General features: G+C 45.1%; 2 protein-coding genes across 3 annotated transcripts in view; both read right to left on the reverse strand.

Moving 5' to 3' along the window:
• Positions 1-13913, reverse strand: part of Cda5 (Chitin deacetylase-like 5) — a 43938-nt gene extending 30025 nt beyond the window's left edge. Inside the window, exons 1-2 of one of the 2 annotated variants that reach the window (XM_017911990.1) lie at positions 13834-13913; positions 12869-13757 (exon numbers count right to left, since the gene is read on the reverse strand). In XM_017911990.1, the coding sequence (XP_017767479.1) occupies positions 12869-12920 (52 nt within the window). In that variant the 5' untranslated portion in view covers positions 12921-13757; positions 13834-13913. Of the gene's footprint in view, positions 1-12868; positions 13758-13833 lie in introns of those variants that run through there. The other variant, XM_017911991.1, reaches the window with a different exon arrangement.
• Positions 13914-15297: 1384 nt separating this feature from the next.
• On the reverse strand, positions 15298-19049 carry ttv (exostosin glycosyltransferase 1 ttv). The gene is made up of 7 exons (XM_017911992.1): positions 18053-19049; positions 17770-17971; positions 17579-17698; positions 17257-17487; positions 16888-17154; positions 16561-16811; positions 15298-15979 (listed from the first exon to the last, which is right to left on the reverse strand). Exons 1-7 carry the CDS (start codon positions 18934-18936, stop codon positions 15799-15801), a joined length of 2136 nt encoding a protein of 711 aa, XP_017767481.1. The 5' UTR covers positions 18937-19049; the 3' UTR covers positions 15298-15798.
• Between the last annotated feature and the right edge of the window lie 500 nt (positions 19050-19549).

Below are 19549 nucleotides of genomic sequence, written 5' to 3' on the forward strand. Positions count from 1 at the left end.
CGTCGTGTATCGTCGCGAGACGTCCTTAGGGACTTCGAGCTGAGGAAATTGATCAAAACGTAAATACCAGAGGCGTGGTCTGTAAACGGAAGTCGACGAAAACAATACGAGCCTCGTGGTTAGGTGTCGCCGATGTCTCTGCCTCAGTTACGCGTTATTTTTCGCCCCGCCCGGTCGAAGTGGTTTCGCGTGTGACCGACTCTGCTGTTCGCTACGGCACCCATCGTGGGGGACTCGAATCGCGAGGTAAGGTGTTAAAGAGTAACAGATAATTTAATCGCGGGGATGACGCGAGGATCCCTTCCGGTCCCGCTCGAGCACCGGAATCGGTTCCGCTTCTTCAACGCGCGAGGGGGAAATAGGAGTTACGTGCAGGAACTCGGAGTTGCAAAGGGAAACGGAAAAGATGGAAAGAGACCATCGACGCGTATACCCGTGGCGTAGGGAAACCGAATTAATTCGCCTTTCTACGAGTGGAAGGTTCGCCGTGCGTGCTAACGCGCCGGTTACGTGCCACGCGTGTTTCTTAATACTGTATACGGTTACCGTCAGATTTCCGTGGGAGTGTGCAGAATCAGTCCCACGGATCGATCAAGGTTTTACGTTACCGATCGCGGCCACTCGAGAAAGGAGCGACCGTCCTTCTCTTTCGCTCGTTTCGCGCCTTTTTCCTGCCTCCCTATCGTGCCCATTGTCGACTGATTGCGTCCGATAAGATCTCCCGGCTCGCCACGTCTTTCCAACGCGGTTGCTTTGTTTTTCGCAAGCATTTTGCGCAATCATCCTGGCTAACTGTCCAGCAAATCGTAGGATGCCTCGCGGAACAGCCGAAACGCGCCATCGGCACCTCCCATCTAGAGGAGATATTGGACGAATGGATAGAAAGAGACGAAAATTTTCGATGGAATTTATGGGAACGGAGTTATCGAAACGGGACCTCGGTGTTTTTGTTATTCTAGACTACGCGTGTCTCGACGACCCTCAACGGCGGATCTCCGCGTTACGAACGTTCGGTAGACAAAGAGGGGTAAAGGTGGAACGCATGTCACTTGTCCGTGTTAAATTCGGTTTTGTTTTTGTCGGGCTACACCCACCCGATAGCGTAGGCAGGGAAGGACAAGGTTGCGCGTCGGTTTAGAGAGCAAAGTGTCGAGATCCTATCTCTGCTGGTCCGAGGTTGCTTCGTCTAAAAATTGTTGCCCGAGGGTGCCCGGAAACGAGACCGGTCGCGAAACGAGCGGGTTTCGTAAACGAAGGTCAAATATTCGAGCAATTCTTTTCTCCTCGTCGGTCGTTCGTTCGGGCGCATGATTTATCGAGGCCGTCAACGTCGACAAAAATTTGCATCGGCAGGGAAAAGTTGGTGAGGCCGGCTTTTGAAGGTCCTACGCTCATTTTTTACGTCTTGCCTGCATTTCAAGCGAGATGGATGCAGGTTCCTTGAACCAAAAGAATCACGATTCTAAGCGAAAATACGGCATTCTGTATGGCGGATCCTGTTGGCGGGCAAAAAACAGCGATAAATTAACCCGGTGCGACACAATGGCGGCATAACGTGGTTCCAGGATCCGCGAGATATGCCTTTGCATACTCGATACATAAATTCCCCTCGGCGACAAAAGTATTATTCGAATCGCGTTCGTTATCGAACTCGAATTTGTCCGCGACGTCGTCGTAAATTAACGAGATGCGAAAGGTGAAACGTTTCGTCATCGATAAATCGCGAGACAAAGAGCGGCTGGGAGATTTCAGGCGATAACGCTTACTCTCGTCGCGAGTAAACGGACGACTAATTACAAGATTCGAGGGAACGTGCGGTAGAGTCGGCTAACGAGGTGCAACGGGGAATGCACGCGCGCGTTATCAGGCCGGAACATTCGCAAGAGCCACAAAGGAAATCGGCAAGGACGCCTCGAACTCCGGGTTCGAGATATTTTTAGGCGGTTCAGAAATCTCGCAGCTCGAACACGTATGCTACCCTTTCTCTTCCAACTGCTCGCGAGGACTTTGAGGGAAAGGACAAGACGTCGACCTTGACGTCTTGCTTTTTTATTCCATCCTTTACGTGAAAATACCGCGAAAGGAAGAACGACGTCGGTGCGAAACGGTAGAAGGGAGCAAAGCTTCGTAACCTCGCGTCCACGCCCCCGAGCGGAACGCTTGGTCCCAAACGAGGATGTTTATGGACGACCGTGTCCGAAGGGAAGCAACTGCTTCAAGCTGGTGAATTCCTGGCGAATTGCAGGTTTTACGCGAGTTTCGCGCAGATCCGAAGATGGTAGCAGGCATCCGCGGAGAACGGGACGAATCGCGCGACGATACGCATACCGCGGATTCCACGGAACTCGGCCGAAGGGTGACGAGGCGGACATTTTTGAATATTTATGGCGGCGCCAAGCGAACTATTAGAATGCGAGTGGACCGGGATCGGATCGGCTGAAAGTTATAACGAGTTATAGTTGTTTTCAACCGTGGCGCGAATAACAAGTCGGCGCACAATCGGCCGATCTTTAATTTCCGCCCAGACGAAACGGCGGACACGCAGGAACGAAAGGAGAAGAGGAACGCGGCTGTGTATACGCGATTAAAACGCAATCGTCGGCTACACGCTCGTATATCTCGGCTGAGAATCGCGTTCAATTCTTTTTCATGGATTCCTTAATTAATTAGACCATGCAACGCGAACGCCAGCCCGATGATCACACGCTGTCTACGCCGCCATGGAACTTTGTCTACGCGATGAAAGTAATCCCACAAACGAACCGACTTCTATGCGGAACGATCGCATTCCATTTTTTTCACCAGCTCGATAGCTAGGCTCGTGCTTGCTCCCGAGTATGAAACTTTATTCCGTAACGCTTATGTATCGAGGGTACCCGGAGATCGAATGACGAGTTCCCAGTAGTTAAGCTGCGAATTTTTCTACCGCCTCTGGATATTCTTTCGAACCCTGCACGATGATGGAACGACACGGAGCACGAAAGGCTCAACGTTCGTTTCATATTTAATTCCACTTCCCATCGATCTCGCTCGGCCCGATAGGCACGCGGGATAAATCACTAGGCTCTGCTTTAGAAACGGTATCAAAGAGCTGCTCGATTGTCTCGGTAACATTGTCTCGAATTCTCTTTTACTCGAAAATTGCCCGTTGCGCAATAGGGCATCGAGCGGCTGTCGGTGATTACCCGTTCTTTACGTGTAACGCGAATCAACTCGGTGTGCCGATAATTACAGAGGCCTGCGAGGAAGAGTTCAATCGCAGGATCGCGAGTGCGTTTCCTGCGCGCACTCGATATTCGATCCTCGCGATCGATCTTCCCAAGAAACCCGCGTCAAACGCCCGATCGCGTAATTCTATCGATTCACCGTGATTAGTATAACCGTGCAATGCCGCCGAATTGAGATGTTCGTACTCCGCGGGAACGGTGGAACGATAACCTTCCGCTCGTGGTATTTATCGGCACGAAATCCGACATCCTTCACCTCGAAGCGTCGATTCTAACGAAGGCAACGCAAACGTGACGAAGAAGGGGTTATGAAATATCTAAGTCTAGCAGCGCAGAGCGGCTTCCTTTCTCTATCCAAAGAGCAAGTGAAAAACTGATACCGGATATTAACGACCTACATATAGGACTAGCTTCTCGGTTTTGAGAACGAGCCTCGAAGAAACTTGACCGAGCGGTTGCGACACCCGTCATTAGCATCTGCGTCGGGCAGGGGGGAAAAAGGCAGGTAACCACGATTTTGCTAAGGCAACGTTTCTCATACGTTTCTCATGACGAGGCGTCGCTGCGTAATCAAGCATCTATCATTCTGTTTTCGCTATCGTTGCAAGCGCACGCTCGCGCGAACGCACGTGCGAAAGTGCCGCGAGTGGCAGGATCTCGCCTGGCTCTCTAACCTTCGGACACTAACGACCCCGTGAAACTTCGTTTCGCGGATATCTTCGCGATATCTTCGTCTCGTTTGCATCGGCCGAAACTTGGATCCACGAAAATATATTCGTAGACGTTGCGGAAGACGGAAGAGTAACGACAGGCGAGTCGTAATTAATTTTCACGAGCAGGTTCGTCGAGGTAATTGCGTTAATGCGACCTCGGTAATTGCATAAGGATTTCAACGGCGAAACGTGGAATACCTAATTGTACGCGACCCGTTTGGACCTCGTGGCCGAGCGGTGGACGTTGCTTGCCGGTGAAAATAAACGGCGAGAACCAAGTGGAGATGCCGCTCGAGCCGGCGAAGGAGAAGGTGAAACCTGGTTTCTCGTTCTGGCTTTTCGAGGGCACGAAACGTAAATGCAGTGCGCGAGTCTGCCTGTCCTTAATTCCCGTTTCACTCCGTTCCACCCGCGACTCGCCTAGGAAATCGCGCAAACTCCGCGATGACGCGGGGATGCGCGTAGGTGAGCTCGGCGAGAATTGAGTGACCGTGAAAGCTGCGGAATTCGTTACGTATGCAGAGTTGAATTGCGCTGGATGCGTAGCGAGAGAAAAGAACCTCGGATATTAATGCCCGAATGGGATTTTGTAATCCCCGATGAGTAGATCGGACGAACGGGATGGGTACAGCATCTTCGACGTGCCTGAGATCGAGACGGTTGCACGCGCGTTTAGAAGGAGAATAACGATCCTACCCAGGCGTATACGCGCGCGACTGAAAGGTTAAACAACGCCCGATGGAAAAACAATGGCGAATAACGGTGTATGAAATCGCGCGTCGATATCTCGAAAGACTAATGGAGCAGGCGCATTACGCCACCCTGGTCGATTTCGAGATAACGCCGGTACTATGCCGTTCCTCCGAACAGGATCTCATTTACGACGTAGGTAGACAATTGTCCGGTATTAAATCAAATCGGACAAGCTTCGACATCCCCGACGACGCACACACGCGTGGGCGTTCCTCCGCGACGCGAAAAATGCTTGACCTACGACACCAACCACCCTTGAGAACTCTCTTACCGGCTTAACTTCGAGTCTTCGACGCGGTCTCCGCCCGCGGGTAGTAAACCATCGCAACTCGCGTTTAACGACCCACGAACGGACCCTAAAACCTTATTTACCGCGAATCCCAGTCGAGCCTCTTTCCCCGCTTGGCAGAGGACAGGAGCGAAAGTTTCGTCGCCTCGATCGGGAACGACTTTCCGAAATTTCACACGCGAATCTCGCCGAGAGAGAACGTTTGATCGGTAAACGCGACCGAGCTCGTAAGCTCCGTGTACCTCGATCCCGGTTGCCTTATTCGACGCGGTTACCGAGCAGCGATGACGCGATGACAAAGGATCTTGGACGTTTGACATTTGACGACAATCGCGGATGGGTCCGCGATAAGCGATCGGGTGAACGAAAACCGAAACGAGGTGATAGTTTATTTTTGGCTTCGATAGTCCAAGTTCAGGCTGCATTAACGACCCCGTTGTGCACACGGATGAACGGCAAAAGTGGCTACTTCGCGTGTCATAACGGATAATGGCCCCGGTCATTTGCCAATCCAAATATGGGATCCTCGATCATCCATCGATCGATGGTCGGAGCTGTTAAAAATGATAGCTGGTTCTGCGAGTGTCATTACGCTTCTCGGTTCTCCCCCCGCGTATTGTCCTGGATGTTTTACGATAGGAACACAGACGTTACCGCCGCGCTCGTAATAGCTAACAGGGTGCGTTAATGCCACATCCGGTGCTCTTAAACTCGCGGAACTTACGAATGTACTCAGGGTTCGCGTTCGTTTATATAATTCGGCAGACGAGATTACGTTAAGACGCGCGATTAATCCGATCCTCTGCTCGCTCTGGTATTATTTCACCGAGAGGAACGGATAGACGAGGATGGCGACGCGCGTAGTCGACGTTCTTGATTTTCCAATGTCTCGGGCTACGCGATTTTATTTTCTCGTCTGCGAATAATTCGCCGTTGTTGTCGTTGCACGAACGGCTACGAAACCAGTTGGCCCAAGGATAATGGAGGCCGAGGAGTCGAGGAACTGATATCGGTGCATTGGCCACGGTAAATTCTCCGGGTAATTGGCGAGCAGCGAGAGCCGCAGCGCGGACATCGATGGATAATGCGGCGCGGAGAACGTAATAGGCAACACGGCGCGGTTCATGGCATAACCTATGTACGCCGCGGTAAATTCTGCCGGTAATTGCGAACAAGAGGCAGAGGGTGTGGGTGCTGATGGAATCCCGAGGGAAGGATAATGGCCGGAGAAGGTTCCGCCGCGACGCGAGGCGGCGAGTTCGCCGGTGCACAACCGGACAGATCTCCGCGCATGCTAACAAACGGAATTACAAGCCGGCGATATTACGATATCGGATATCCCAGAGGAACATTCGCCCGTGTGGCGGAATCCTGTCCTCGCGGAACTTCAACCACCCCGGTGTAAAACCGTGAAAGACGTTTAAACGCACGCTCGTAACAAGCTTCGCGAGACTCGCCATGATCGGGGCGGGAAAGAATTTAACCCTTTGCGCTCGACGATTTTTTGGCTAAAGACGGGTACCGGATGAAAAATTTCCTGCTATAAAGTTGATGAAATTTTTTGAGTAGTAAATAAGAAATCGTATAATAATTGACACGTAGAATTATTTAATTTCGATACCTTGCACATTGTTACATTATTTTGAATTTGATATATTAATTAATATCGAGCTTCGAAATTTTATTAAATGGTGACTGAAGGGCGCCTCTCGAGTGCAAAGGGTTAAAATTGGTAAATCGCGAGTCGAGATTCGTAATCGAGTTTCCCGAAGTTTCGATAACCCCTGCAGGATGCAGGCTATGATCGAACGCAGGACATGCGAAATTCTTGCGATAATCGCGAGGCAAAAGTGCAACGAGGTTGCACTTGGGATCCTGTCTTCGCTGAACTTCAAACATACCGGTGTAAAACCGTAAAAAACGTTTAAACGCACGCTCGTAACAAGCTTGGCGAGACTCGCCATGATCGGGGAGGGAAAGAATTTAACCCTTTGCGCTCGACGATTTTTTCGCTAAGGAGGGGTACCAGATGAAAAATTTCCTGCTATAAAGTTGATGAAATTTTTTGACTAGTAAATAAGAAATCGTATAATAATTGACATGTAGAATTATTTAATTTCGATACCTTGCACATTGTTACATTATTTTGAATTTGATATATTAATTAATATCGAGCTTCGAAATTTTATTAAATGGTGACTGAAGGGCGCTTCTCGAGTGCAAAGGGTTAAAATTGGTAAATCGCGAGTCGAGATTCGAGCTTCGAGCTATCGTAATCGAGTTTCCCGAAGTTTCGATAACCCCTGCAAGATGCAGGCTATGCTCGATCGCAGGACATGCGAAATTCTTGCGATAATCGCGAGGCAAAAGTGCAACGAGGGTGCACTTGAGATCCTGTCTTCGTTGAACTTCAACCACCCCGGTGTAAAACCGTGAAAGACGTTTAACACTAGGTTTACGGACGCTATCCGCATACCTATTTCTAAGGACACCTGAGCAGGAAAGAATTTAAAATTGGTAAATCGCGAGTCGCGATTCGAGCTTCGAGCTATCGTAATCGAGTTTCCCGAAGTTTTGATAACCCCTGCAAGATGCAGGCTATGCTCGATCGCAGGACATGCGAAATTCTTGCGATAATCGCGAGGCAAAAGTGCAACGAGGGTGCACTTGAGATCCTGTCTTCGTTGAACTTCAACCACCCCGGTGTAAAACCGTGAAAGACGTTTAACACTAGGTTTACGGACGCTATCCGCATACCTATTTCTAAGGACACCTGTCAAACTGACAGGTAAAGGAAACCACGTGCCATTTTTTTCTTAACGATTAGTTTAATTTAAAAACAATTGTATGTTATATTATCAGTCTTAATGTAAGTTAACTAAATCTGCTACCATCGTATAATTGGAGCAACCCCTCCGTCAAATTGACGGGTTCCGTAAATCTAGTGTTAAACGCACGCTCGTAACAGGCTCATAACAAGACGCTGCTCGATCGGGGCGGGAAAGAATTTAAAATCGGTACATCGTGATTCGCGATTCGAGGCGTGGTCGTATCGTAATCGTGTTTCCCGAAGTTCGCCCCTGCAGGGTACGGGCTATGATCGATCGGGGGGACACGCGAAATTCTTGCGATAATTGCGAGGCAGAAGTGCAGCGCGGGTGCACTTGGAATCCCGGAGAAAGGATAATAGCCGTGGAACGTGTCCGGCCACGGCGAGTATCGTATTCCACGGATACTGCACGGGCACGTACTGCTCGAGGTATCGGTTTTAATACGCCGGCGCGAACATAATTTAACCATCGGACTGTCGACGGATAAAATATCGTCGGCTGGCTTACACGATCGCTTGTAATCCGGCCTTTAAAAGGAACAGTACCGGCGAATTAAACTCGCGGATACCTATGCGATCCGGTTCAAACGAGGATCCTGTTGGCTAAACGATTCGTTCTCGCTGACATTGCCTCTATTAGCGGAGGAACACGTGGAAAGCCCGAACAATCGCGGGCACCGGTGAAAAGAATCGATCTACCTCGGATCTGCTCGATGACAGAGGAAAACAACTCGGATTCCCCATACAGGTAGCCCTCCTACAACGCGGCATCCTATAACACGATTTATAAATTGCGAGAACCCTCCTACAACACGGCATCCTATAACATGGTTTCGCTCTAACACGAGAAGAAAATTGCAAAAACCTTTGTACGACACTGTACGTCTACATAAGCAGTGACGACATTTAAGAGAAATGTATTAAACTAAAGTTGCGTTAAACTAACAATATTGTAGGATACCAAAAGAAATCACGAATCGGCTATTGCCAACAAAAACAAATTGTAAACCGATCGAAATCTTCTAGAAGCAAATCGAAAAGTTATTCTATATAACAAAATTAAGTTGCGAGACTCCTCTACGGGGAGGTGGAACGTAGGTTAAGGAAAGGATAAAAGCGTGGTCCTTGACAACCAAAACAGAGTCCTTGGAAATCGGTTGTGACCATCACAAGCGTGAGTCGCTTGGTGTTGGAAAGAGAGTTTTAAAAAAGCGCGTCTTTGTGTGTTTTCGTTACGTTATCTTGGTGTTCTATCCCTAAGTTAAATCAGTTTACGAGTTTTGAGTTTGTGTTATTGTGTTCTTGCTCTTTCGTGAATTTCCAGTGTCTCGAGACCAGTTCTGCCATCCTACAATATTTCTCTTTCTTATTTGTTTCCTGTTGCACGTACATTTATATTTTTAATAAAAATTAAGTTGCTTATGTAGAATTAGAAAGGAAATTTGTTTTTAATAAGTTTCCGGGACGTAACCCCCCTTTTACTGTTTCTAGATCCCATACAACACGGTTTCACAAAACACGGAATTTTCTAGGAACCTATCTACCGTGTTATAGGAGGGTTACCTGTAATTGCAACGAACCGGTTTTTCTTTTCCTGTCACCCAAAAGTGATACCAATCTCTGCAAACTGTGTGTTTCGTCTCTTTCCCCTGTAACCTGGCTACGTCGTAACAAGATAATTTAGAAAACGAATCTCCCGTTTTAAAAATCGACACGGTCGTTACTAGGTCGAATCAAAGTCGTGCCATAGTTGTCAGTCGACCAACGTTAAAAATTCTAATTCTAATTTTCAAACGGAGTGGTTGGGATCGAGCGTTGGAGTAAGTGACTAGAGGCTGCAACGTTGAACAAAGGAACTATCACGACCTGCTATACCAAACGATAATGGAAAAGCTAGGGAGCCGTGAGGTAATTCATAGCGATTTTTTCGAGAACGTTCCCGACTCGAGGTTTCCTCGTGCCGCACCTCTGCACCACCCAAACGTAATCTCGGTAATATTTCTAAGCGAGTCCTTGACGGCGAGGTTGAGATTGGGGGCGGATAAATTACGGGGCGTAAACTGCATCCTGACAGTAAATTACTCGATAGCGGTAGACGATACCGTGGACCGTGGCGCCTACGCGTGAAACCGCATCTACTCCCATGATCCTAGCACTCTTGATCCGCAGGATTCCAGCGGGGATACTTTGTCCGACCACGGTGATTCCTATCTCTTCTCGGACATATTTTTCTCATCCCGATCCCGCGAAAACTCGCTTCTAATCGGCCTCGAGTAACGTTGTTTCCTCGATTTCTACGAACCCGGGGAGAGAACCATTCCGATTCGTCCGCGATGTACGTACGTATGTACGTGTATCGTACACAGGTGTATCGGAGGAAGAGCGAGAGGAAGAGTCGGAGGGAGATGGAATAAATTTGAATACTCGCAGCGGCGGGCACGTGGCCGCGCTCAGCTGTTTTCACGGATAACATCTTCGTCATCCCGCGTAGCGGTGTATTTCTAGCGAGAAAAAAATATCGAAATCACCGTCGAAGGTCGGATTCCAGCGAGTCCCTGCATTCTATTAACGCGTTATCGTGGCTGTATCTTGGCGTACGCCATGGCGGATGGCGCCATTAAGCGAGGCGTAATCGTACAGGGTCGCGTTGTTGCGGTAAGACGATACAACCGGGTGTAAGCACCTTAAACATCAGGCCTCAGACCTTGTCCGATAACTCGCAGGAAGTACGAGACAAAGTCTGGCGAATGGAACGTGCCTGTGATTCCTACGAAAGCATCGATTTCCCAACCGGTATAATTTAATATCGTTGCAGCTATCAAAGTTCACAGGCTAGAGCCAACGGCGGATGTACGTTGCAGCGTGCGCGTTCCTTGTTAACCGATGGGAATAGATTTCTGATTCTATCCACGGTCCTACACCTCTCTCGAGAGAGCACCGCCGGCGAACTGTTTCGCAAAAGGATCGTTTCCACGGCGAGCCCATCAACCGTGTTACCGAAATCCGCTACAATGTTATTAACATTTCCCTTTGTCTGCATCCACGTCAATCCTCCGCTCCAATCGCTCGATTTTATTCCATAAATCGAATCTCTCTAGATACCATCGACACGGTTTACCATGAACAGGCACGATCGTTCCTCCACTTTTGCAACTACGTTAGCGATCGGACTCGCGTTTATCCGAGGATCGATAAAACTCTACCTTCCGTCCCACCTTTTAATCCCCACGCGAAAACACGAGCAGGCAATTTCGATGCGGAATAATCGACAATCGTTGCCGATTCGATGATCCTAACCTCGACAACGCTGAACGATATCGTTACCGCGATTATGATCGGCTTCTGTTCGTCGGTCATTCCAACGATCCACGGTGGAGAAACTCTCGTCGTAGAGTAACATGCTAGGTGGGTTTCGCATGCGAAACGACCGTTTTGCGAAATCCTGCAACGGTGGCCTCCTCCGCCAGAAGGCGTCTAGGAAAATCGACGAAAATTAACAGGCGCGAAATTGGATTGCCAATCTGTCGGTACCGGGTTGCCACGAAATATTTGTTGGAACCCGGATTTCGATATACAACACGGGTTCTAGCAACGAGGCTACGTTGGAAAAATACAAGTCGACGGAGAGGAAAAAAACAAAACAGAAATTGAAACTCCAACTGACTGAACTGAACTGAACTGGAACTGTACTGAAACTGTGCTGAAAAACTGTCCTGCCACTCCTCACACTGTCCTCAAAAAATTGAGTTTTCGCAAATGTTGCGAGCGCTTATATAATATTAGTTGTTTGGGGGATGAAGATGACCATTGGCCCCTAGTGAAAGTGAGAATGAGTCAACTGTTTTTGGACTCTGAAATAGGTCTGTCAGCCAGGTCCTTCCAGTGACTAAGGGCCAACGAGTCGTTAGTCATCCAACATATTTTCCACGAGAGAATTCGAAATCCCTGAAGTTGGCCTATATAACCGTCAACGAAAACGCTTCACGCGAAATCCAAAGAAACGTCCCTGTTCCAAAAAGGGGGGGAAAATATGTCGAGTTGGCAAACCGGAGTGGTATTTCCTTAAGAAGATGTAAAAAATATTTAAAAAGATATGGAGTATTCCCGGCGTTCGTCGATAAGAACCGCTAACGAGTAGCGGATTTTTCCCAAAGCGGTCCAAGCGAATTAAACCGATGTGGCTATTCGAGGAAGCGTTTTAGAACGTGTCACCGTATTTGGGGCCCGATCGAGAAGGGAACCGCCGCGAACGCCGAGGAAAAAAGAGGTTCACGCGCACCCTTGGGGCACACCCTCGGGGACCAAAAGCACTTTGCTCGGTTTCCGCGTGTACTAGTTATCCAACGACCCGAACATTACGTAAACTGACATTTTCGCGGCTAATGCGAACCAGCCTACGAGTCGGTTAACCTACGAGTCACCGACGCTGTCAGAGTTCAGTAGCAGATTTAATTTCATTTTTATTCCCATTTTTGCTTCCCCGGCTCTGCTTACGTAACCGTTATCGAACAATAGACGTTGCTGTGTCGCAAGGTGGATCGCGAACGCGCGAACCAGTGTCTCGAGCAAGTGGAATTTTGAGATTCCTGTTCCTCTGGTGTTTTCCCGTGAATTTTTCGACGATACTTTCATCCGAAATTTTGTCCAAAGTTCACCGCGCGACTGGCGAAATACCACTTGTACGTTATGTAACGTAAACTATCCGAGATATGTGTTTTATACAAGTTTACGTCGTGACGCCGTTCACCGCTGTGTCTACGATTGCTTTTCCTCTTCGACCTTCGATAGTGATTTAAAGACGTCAGCGCGAAATGCGTCTTGCGAGGATTCTTGCGCGAAAAAAAGCGCGAGTTTTGTTTACAGTCGCGAAATCGAACCGAGCTATGCGATTCTGGACGATCAACGGAGTAAACAAGGCTAATATAGCGGACTGATAAGGCTAATAGTCATTAAATATTCGCTACGAGTCGACAATGAGATTTCAAAGACCTAATTACATAGTGTGCAAAAATAAAGAAAATAGAGATAGGATTATAGTTGAAAAATGTACACTCACCCACTCTCGACACGACCGCCAGCAGGAGCAACACGCTGCTCACGATGATCATCTTCGTTTCCCTGTGCTTGATCCTAACCGCAGGACGAGTTCACGCAGGAAACAAACTTCCAGGTGGCAAATGGCAATGTTGGTGCTTGCTAATCGGGCGTCGGATTCGCGCACATACGCGGCAAGATCGACGGTGAGCGTGTGCGGGATGGAAAAATCGGTTAAACCGGTGAAACGGTGCGATATCGCGCGAGCTGGCCGAGTCCGGGCGATGTCGTTGCCGCGGCGGTTTCCCTTGGCTTTTGGTTAATTACGGTTTTACCGAGCTTGGTCCCGGCCGTGCGAACACTGACGGACTTTCGGCTGCGTTCTTCTCGCCGAGGAGGAATTCGGTAAAAATGCAACGGGGGAAGAAGGGTAGGAAGGAGGCAACGAGAAGCCGGAGCAGCAGCTTCGATGTAGCGCCGTTCAAAGCCGCGAGAGCTCCATCGACGTCGCAAAACATATGCTACGGTCACGAAGAGAGAAAGGTGACTGGGTATACGCAAGGCGTGCTCAATACCTCCTGTCTTCTTGGCATAGTCACCTTTCTAGCAAAGCAGCAACAAAGAAGGGAGTGTTGGTACTATATCGCGTGGCCACCACCATTCTCGCGCTCGCGATCACCCAACGACCGATGGTGGTGGGCCACACTCGCACTGGTGGTGGTGGTGCTCGCTATGGTGGTGGCTACGGTGGTGGTGGTACCGGTACACCGATCAGCCGCCTTCCACCACCAAATCCGCCTTCCTTCGATCACATTTTTCCGTTCTTCGCATCGGTAACCCTGAAACCATTCTCGGCTTACGTGACCGGCCGACGAGAGAAAAGTTTGACGTCGATCTCTGCGCTCTTTCTCCTGCAAGCCAAATGCCGAGGGTTAGTTTCGATCGTCTAGCAAGTCGTGACCATAAAGTCGCCTCAGACATTCCTACCTTTTTTCCCCTGTCTACCACGGATTTCGACATATGGTTCGTGGTGTTTCGTTACAAATCTTACAAGCTCAAGTACAAAGGGGGTTGTTAAGGGGGAGAATCGAGAAATAACGCGCGTTCTATCATCGACACGCGAACAATCATACGATACGTATTACCGAATCGAGTTACGAGTATATTTTTCCTACGAGTCAGTGGTCGTAGTAGGTTTGTATAAAAACTTTATTTTCTCGGCCATATAAAATCACCAATATCTGTTCGAATACACGTTATTTTGACGCAACGAGATTACATTGATGATCGGCTTCGAATTAATGAAAACTATGTTAACTTTAAAATACCCTTTTGTTAGAATTAAAAGTTAATGTTTGGTACCGTAACAAACGCAACGCTATCGCGGATAATTTTACTCGGAGCAAGTGCGACCGTTTTGCACGGTCTCGTATGTAATCAGTAGGATGAGGAGCATGCAGGGAAAAAGAATCGGATTTATCCTTATCGATGAACGATAACGATAAGGTAGATTCTTTGTCCCTGCTGACCTCTCGAGCATCGAAATCAGCAATACGATAAAAAATATAACACTTCCTGTAACGTATATTATTACGTGTAACGCGACAAAGAAATGCCATTGGTGGAATTACACAGTCCTTTTTAATCCTGTATCCGATAATTACGAATATATCACATGATAATTATGAACGTATCACATATATAAGTATATTATTTTCATTCCTTATATTGTGAAAACACAAATAGGGCATCGAGTTGAACTACGTGGATCATGTACTTCTCTTTCGGGCGTACCAATATAAATCAACGTAAACGACTAGACGTACTTGCGATATTGTCACAAGTCATTTCTTACTTCCTTTTAAAGGTCTCCTGAGAGCGATCAAACTGTACACGTATTCGCGATCGAACAAAAATACGCAACATCTATATGTATACATATACAACAATACGTAAAACCTTGAAATACTTTCTACGTACTTGATTACAACTTACGAATAATCTGTGTCTCGAATACATAGAGAAACTACCAACGTACAGTGTTGTATACGCATTGGGAAACGAATGAAACGTTTTACGTAAATTTACATTTATTGCAACGATGAACCCTGAACAGAGGTAAACACTGACTTCTTTCAAGCTTGTCGGGATACTAGCTAGTCGGAATAATTACTCTTATCGGATTATAAAAATTTAAATGTAAAAATAATGAAATTATCCATCAATAGCTCTCAGACAGTCCACGAAGTCGTTAGCTGCATTTCAGTTCTCGCGTTAAACAGATCCGTCCCTGAGGCAACTATTCAAGACGCAATCCGGACACAGCTACGTTTTTTTGTCTGGCTTATATAAAATATTATCTGCACGATAATTATTGTTTCAACGATTAGAGAAAAGTAAGCGTTTGGTAAATTTGGTTTCGAGCATTTTCAATTGACTATAATTAAGAATACTTTGTGTAGCTTCCAAAGGCCGGTTTTTAAAAGTCGAAGAATTTGTCAAATAATGTTCATTTTTTTGTTTTCTTTTTTTTTTTTTTATTTTTTCGTTTTATTAGTAACTATGAAACGATTTGTATGTACATCAATTGAACACGGCAATATACGCAACAACGGTTGCATGCCGTGGCTCGATTTAGATTCGAACAATATTACAAGATACCCCATACTTTGTACAAAATTCATTTTGCGAATACATAAAAGCGCAGAGTATCGCCATTCCTCGAGAATGAAAGACCTTCTTGATTTGCTGCCCAATAATCACTGACACGCAGTGGTTCCATACTTACAACGATGTAAGTGTTCCCTATACATTTGAAATAGCCTCTAGCGCACGCACGCGGCCATAATTAGCAATATGCGCCACTATTTAATAGAAATATTCGAGGCTATATATAGGATGCCCGTTTCGAGGGTATATAACTGCATAACTGATAAAATATCCTGTATAATTCTAATTACTAACTAATTCAATTTGCCTATACTTTTTGCGCAAGTTGCTTACAGAGTCTTTGAACAAAACAGGGTCAAGCCTCATATTGGATCGTAACAACGGCATATACCCGAAAACGGCTACAAACGTATTCATGCACGTTTGCCGTTGTATGAAGTGATCCGGATCGTTCCAAGGTGATCTGAAAATTTCACGTGTCAAATAAAACAATAAATCGCAAACACTAGTCGCAATTACACCTTGCTACGCAGTTTACAATTATCATGCGCGAACATCGTGCGCGAATATCATGCGCGATTGAAACGACGTAGTTGAAACAGTTTTCCTCTCTTTGCTTGCATGAAATTGAAATACAGGTACACTCACCACGAACGATACAATGAAAATCTTGTTTCAAATAGCAACAGAATTTGCGAAAACACGACACTTTGGAAATAAACTATCACTGATAAAATTCAACTACGAATTAAACCAACGGGCACGTCACTTCCACTTAATGGCGGATACTTTGAACGATTGACCAATCAGAGTTCGATTACTGTAAAATTAATCGATATCGCGATTATCGTATCGATTACGCGATCTGTGATTTCATTGGTCAATTTTAAATGATTGAGGTGATATCTGCGTGCAACGAAAGGGACAATGGCGAGAGATGGTATTGTGATAGCATTGTGAATAGTGATAGAACGTTATTTCGAAAATTATTTGGAAAATTATATTTATCTGCGTAGCAACTTGATTAAGGTACGTAATACATACCTGATTCCAGCCACCGTGGTATCTTTATACAATTTCCGTTGAGTTACTTTAATAGGTGGTCTTCGCGTAACATGACTTACTAAAAAATTCATAAGTATGTCCTCGCAATTTTGCGATTGCTCGACAGTCTTGTGAAGCGTCGAACTCAGTAATTCGGTATACAACGTATTATAATAACGATGATAAAAGGCGGCACCAGTTAGAATTATACTATAGTCATTTGTCCATTTACTTGTATAGCCCCACGAACGCTTTAAACGATACAACACGCGTACAAAAAAAAAAACTGTAAATATTTGAGAAAGGGAAAGGCAGTGTTATGCTTACTTTAGAGTCATCCCAGTAGTGTGATCTTGCTGGATAACCAACTATTCGGTCAGGAAATGATCGCCATACGGTAAAGGCGAAATCAATTTCATCTGTATTGAGTGTGGCATCTTCGTCTAGAGATAATATGGCACTAGTTTTGATTAATGGGTGAGGATAGAAACGTTGGGATATACCATCGACCGTAACAACATGTATTGATGCTTTGATCCCTTGCCATCGTGGTCTCCTTGGTAACGGAATGTCCGAGTTCCACATTAGAATAATCTAAAGTAGAACGTGTTTAAGTGGCAAATAAAACAGAAAGAAAAAACAAAAGAGAGAAAAAAGAAAAAGAAGACGGAGATATGAATCGAACAATAAACTTACCTTATCTAGATATTTACTTTTCGCGAGACTTTTTAGCAAACGATATAGAACAGCAGTGGATCCCAACTGCGAGTAGATGATGGCAGTGAAGGTATTACCTGGATTACTTTTTGAAAATGGAAGTTCTTGCTCACTATCAGCAAATTGCGGTAATATCGCTAATGCTCCAGGACTAGTATTCCAAACAAATCTTTCTCTCGTACCTTCCCACGGTAAACGCTCGCGAATATTCTACGAGATTAATAAAATATTAAAAATTAGAAACACAAAAGAAGGAATTGTTTTCGCGTCCGAGTATATCGGCGTTATTTTATGATGTTACCTCAAATACTGTAAATACAATTTTTTCTATCGACGAAAAGTATCGTTCCCAGAGGAATTGCGTTTGCTGTCGTAATTTAAGGATTTGTACGTTGGACACAGACCGTACTATATCTGGAATCTGAGAAAATAATATTTATAGCCCACCTTCGTCATTCTTTTGATAGTAGACTTTATTTTGACCTTACTCACTTGAAGTAACAGTCTTTCATCAGAAAATATAACAGCTTGTGCCCAATCAATTCGTTCATGAAAAGGAAGCGCCCAGCCATTACTTAAAATAACTGGAATACACCCAGCTCTTAAAGCTTCTAAAAATCGAAAACTACCAAGTCTTCTTCCCCTTGGTACAAGACAAAAGGTAGCATTCATTAATAAAATTTCGTAATCGTATCTAAAATAACAAATTAAATGTTAAGACTTCAATTACCAAGCAGAATAATTGTTTATTATAATAACTCTATCTAATACTGACGTATCATACTCTTGATTATCTTGTTGACAGTGTTCATCTTGTAACTCTCTCCATGCTTTACCATGACGACAAGTCGTAACAAACACCAAATCTTTTCCATTGTGCAAATGGTAGAGAGCATTTCTAGTTTCAGAACCAATGCCGTGGACGTATCTTTTACCTTTGAAAGCTGCAACATACTTCTTATTATTAGGAAAATTATTTTCTAAAGCTTGACCTGGTTCCCCACCACGTTCTGGATGTTGTTTTCCAAATAATGGTATAGATATATCAAAGTCTGGTCTATGTCTAAAAATAGACATGCTGGCCTTCGCAAGCATAGCATATCCTAAATCAAAGGCTAGAGATTCTTCAGCGTAATCAGGCCATGTTCCAGAATACAAATTAAATATTAAATGATTTCTGCCATTATTCCAATATGGCAAACGCAGTAATTTTGAAGGAAGATTATGCACAAATTCTGTTGATAATGGATCTCTGTCTAATGTGTCAAGGGCTAATACAAATATACATGCTCGAGTTGGATCTGATGTATAATATCTTGATTCTGTAATAACATTCAATATTTTTTGGTATAGTGGACTTATCACATCTTCAACTGGATACACATATACTGTGAAACCTTGCTTGCATCTGGTAAAGTCAAAACAAGTCTCCATACGGCATTGTTTTACACGTTGGGATATAAGTGGATTCCCATTTGATGTTCTCAAATCCTTGTCATAAAACTCTTCATTTAGACTTAAATATGAAGGCAATCGCTCATAAGGCAACTGAGATCTGCCTGTCCACCTTTCACTTTTTAACCGATAACCACCAAAATAACAGTAACCAAGAAACGCACATGTTACAAATAATAATAAATAGCGCTTCTTGGCTTGCATTTTCAATGCAATTAGGTTATACTCCAATATACACTGATTTTAAACATTATTTTTCATATATAGAATGTATGCATTTAATCATAAATGCATTGTAATCAATCTATTATTATCTCAATTTTATAAATGCATAAAGTCAAAAATTACTCCAAAATGAAATTGATTTCATTCTTAAAGATTGCTGGAACAGACCAAAAAAAAAAAAGGAGCAGCTATTGAAGAACATAAAAACACTTTCACATATACATATAACACTAGGAGAGTAATGTAATGAATTCGCATATATTATTATTATCATACAATAATTGAATGCATCATACAGTATTCTTACATTTTTTTTACACACAACAAATATCGATAGGATTTTGAATAAACGAAACGCATATTTAGTTACCTCCGAATTTGTAAGATCCGATATTGGTTAACAGGAACGTTTCAAGAGGTTTGATTATTATAAAATACATGGCCAAGGACGTAATATTTCCAATGAAACGTCAACTCTATATTTATATTTATGCATTACATTACGTTTTACAAAATGTCGAATCTAAATGACAGATTGTAAACGTCTATGGACGCTGCCGTAAGTTAACCTATACGTAAGTTATTACGGACG

This window comes from Eufriesea mexicana, unplaced genomic scaffold, assembly GCF_001483705.2.
Source record: "Eufriesea mexicana isolate 0111107269 unplaced genomic scaffold, ASM148370v2 scaffold294, whole genome shotgun sequence".
NCBI lineage: Eukaryota > Metazoa > Arthropoda > Insecta > Hymenoptera > Apidae > Eufriesea > Eufriesea mexicana.

Excerpts from the sequence above, each read along its gene's own strand:
- ttv (XM_017911992.1), bottom strand. The coding sequence starts at position 18,936 with ATGCAAGCCAAGAAGCGCTATTTATTATTATTTGTAACATGTGCGTTT. Across the intron at positions 17,488-17,578 it reads TTGTATTTACAGTATTTGAG|AATATTCGCGAGCGTTTACC; the intron begins GTAACATCATAA and ends TTAATCTCGTAG. Across the intron at positions 17,155-17,256 it reads AAAGTAAATATCTAGATAAG|ATTATTCTAATGTGGAACTC; the intron begins GTAAGTTTATTG and ends GTTCTACTTTAG.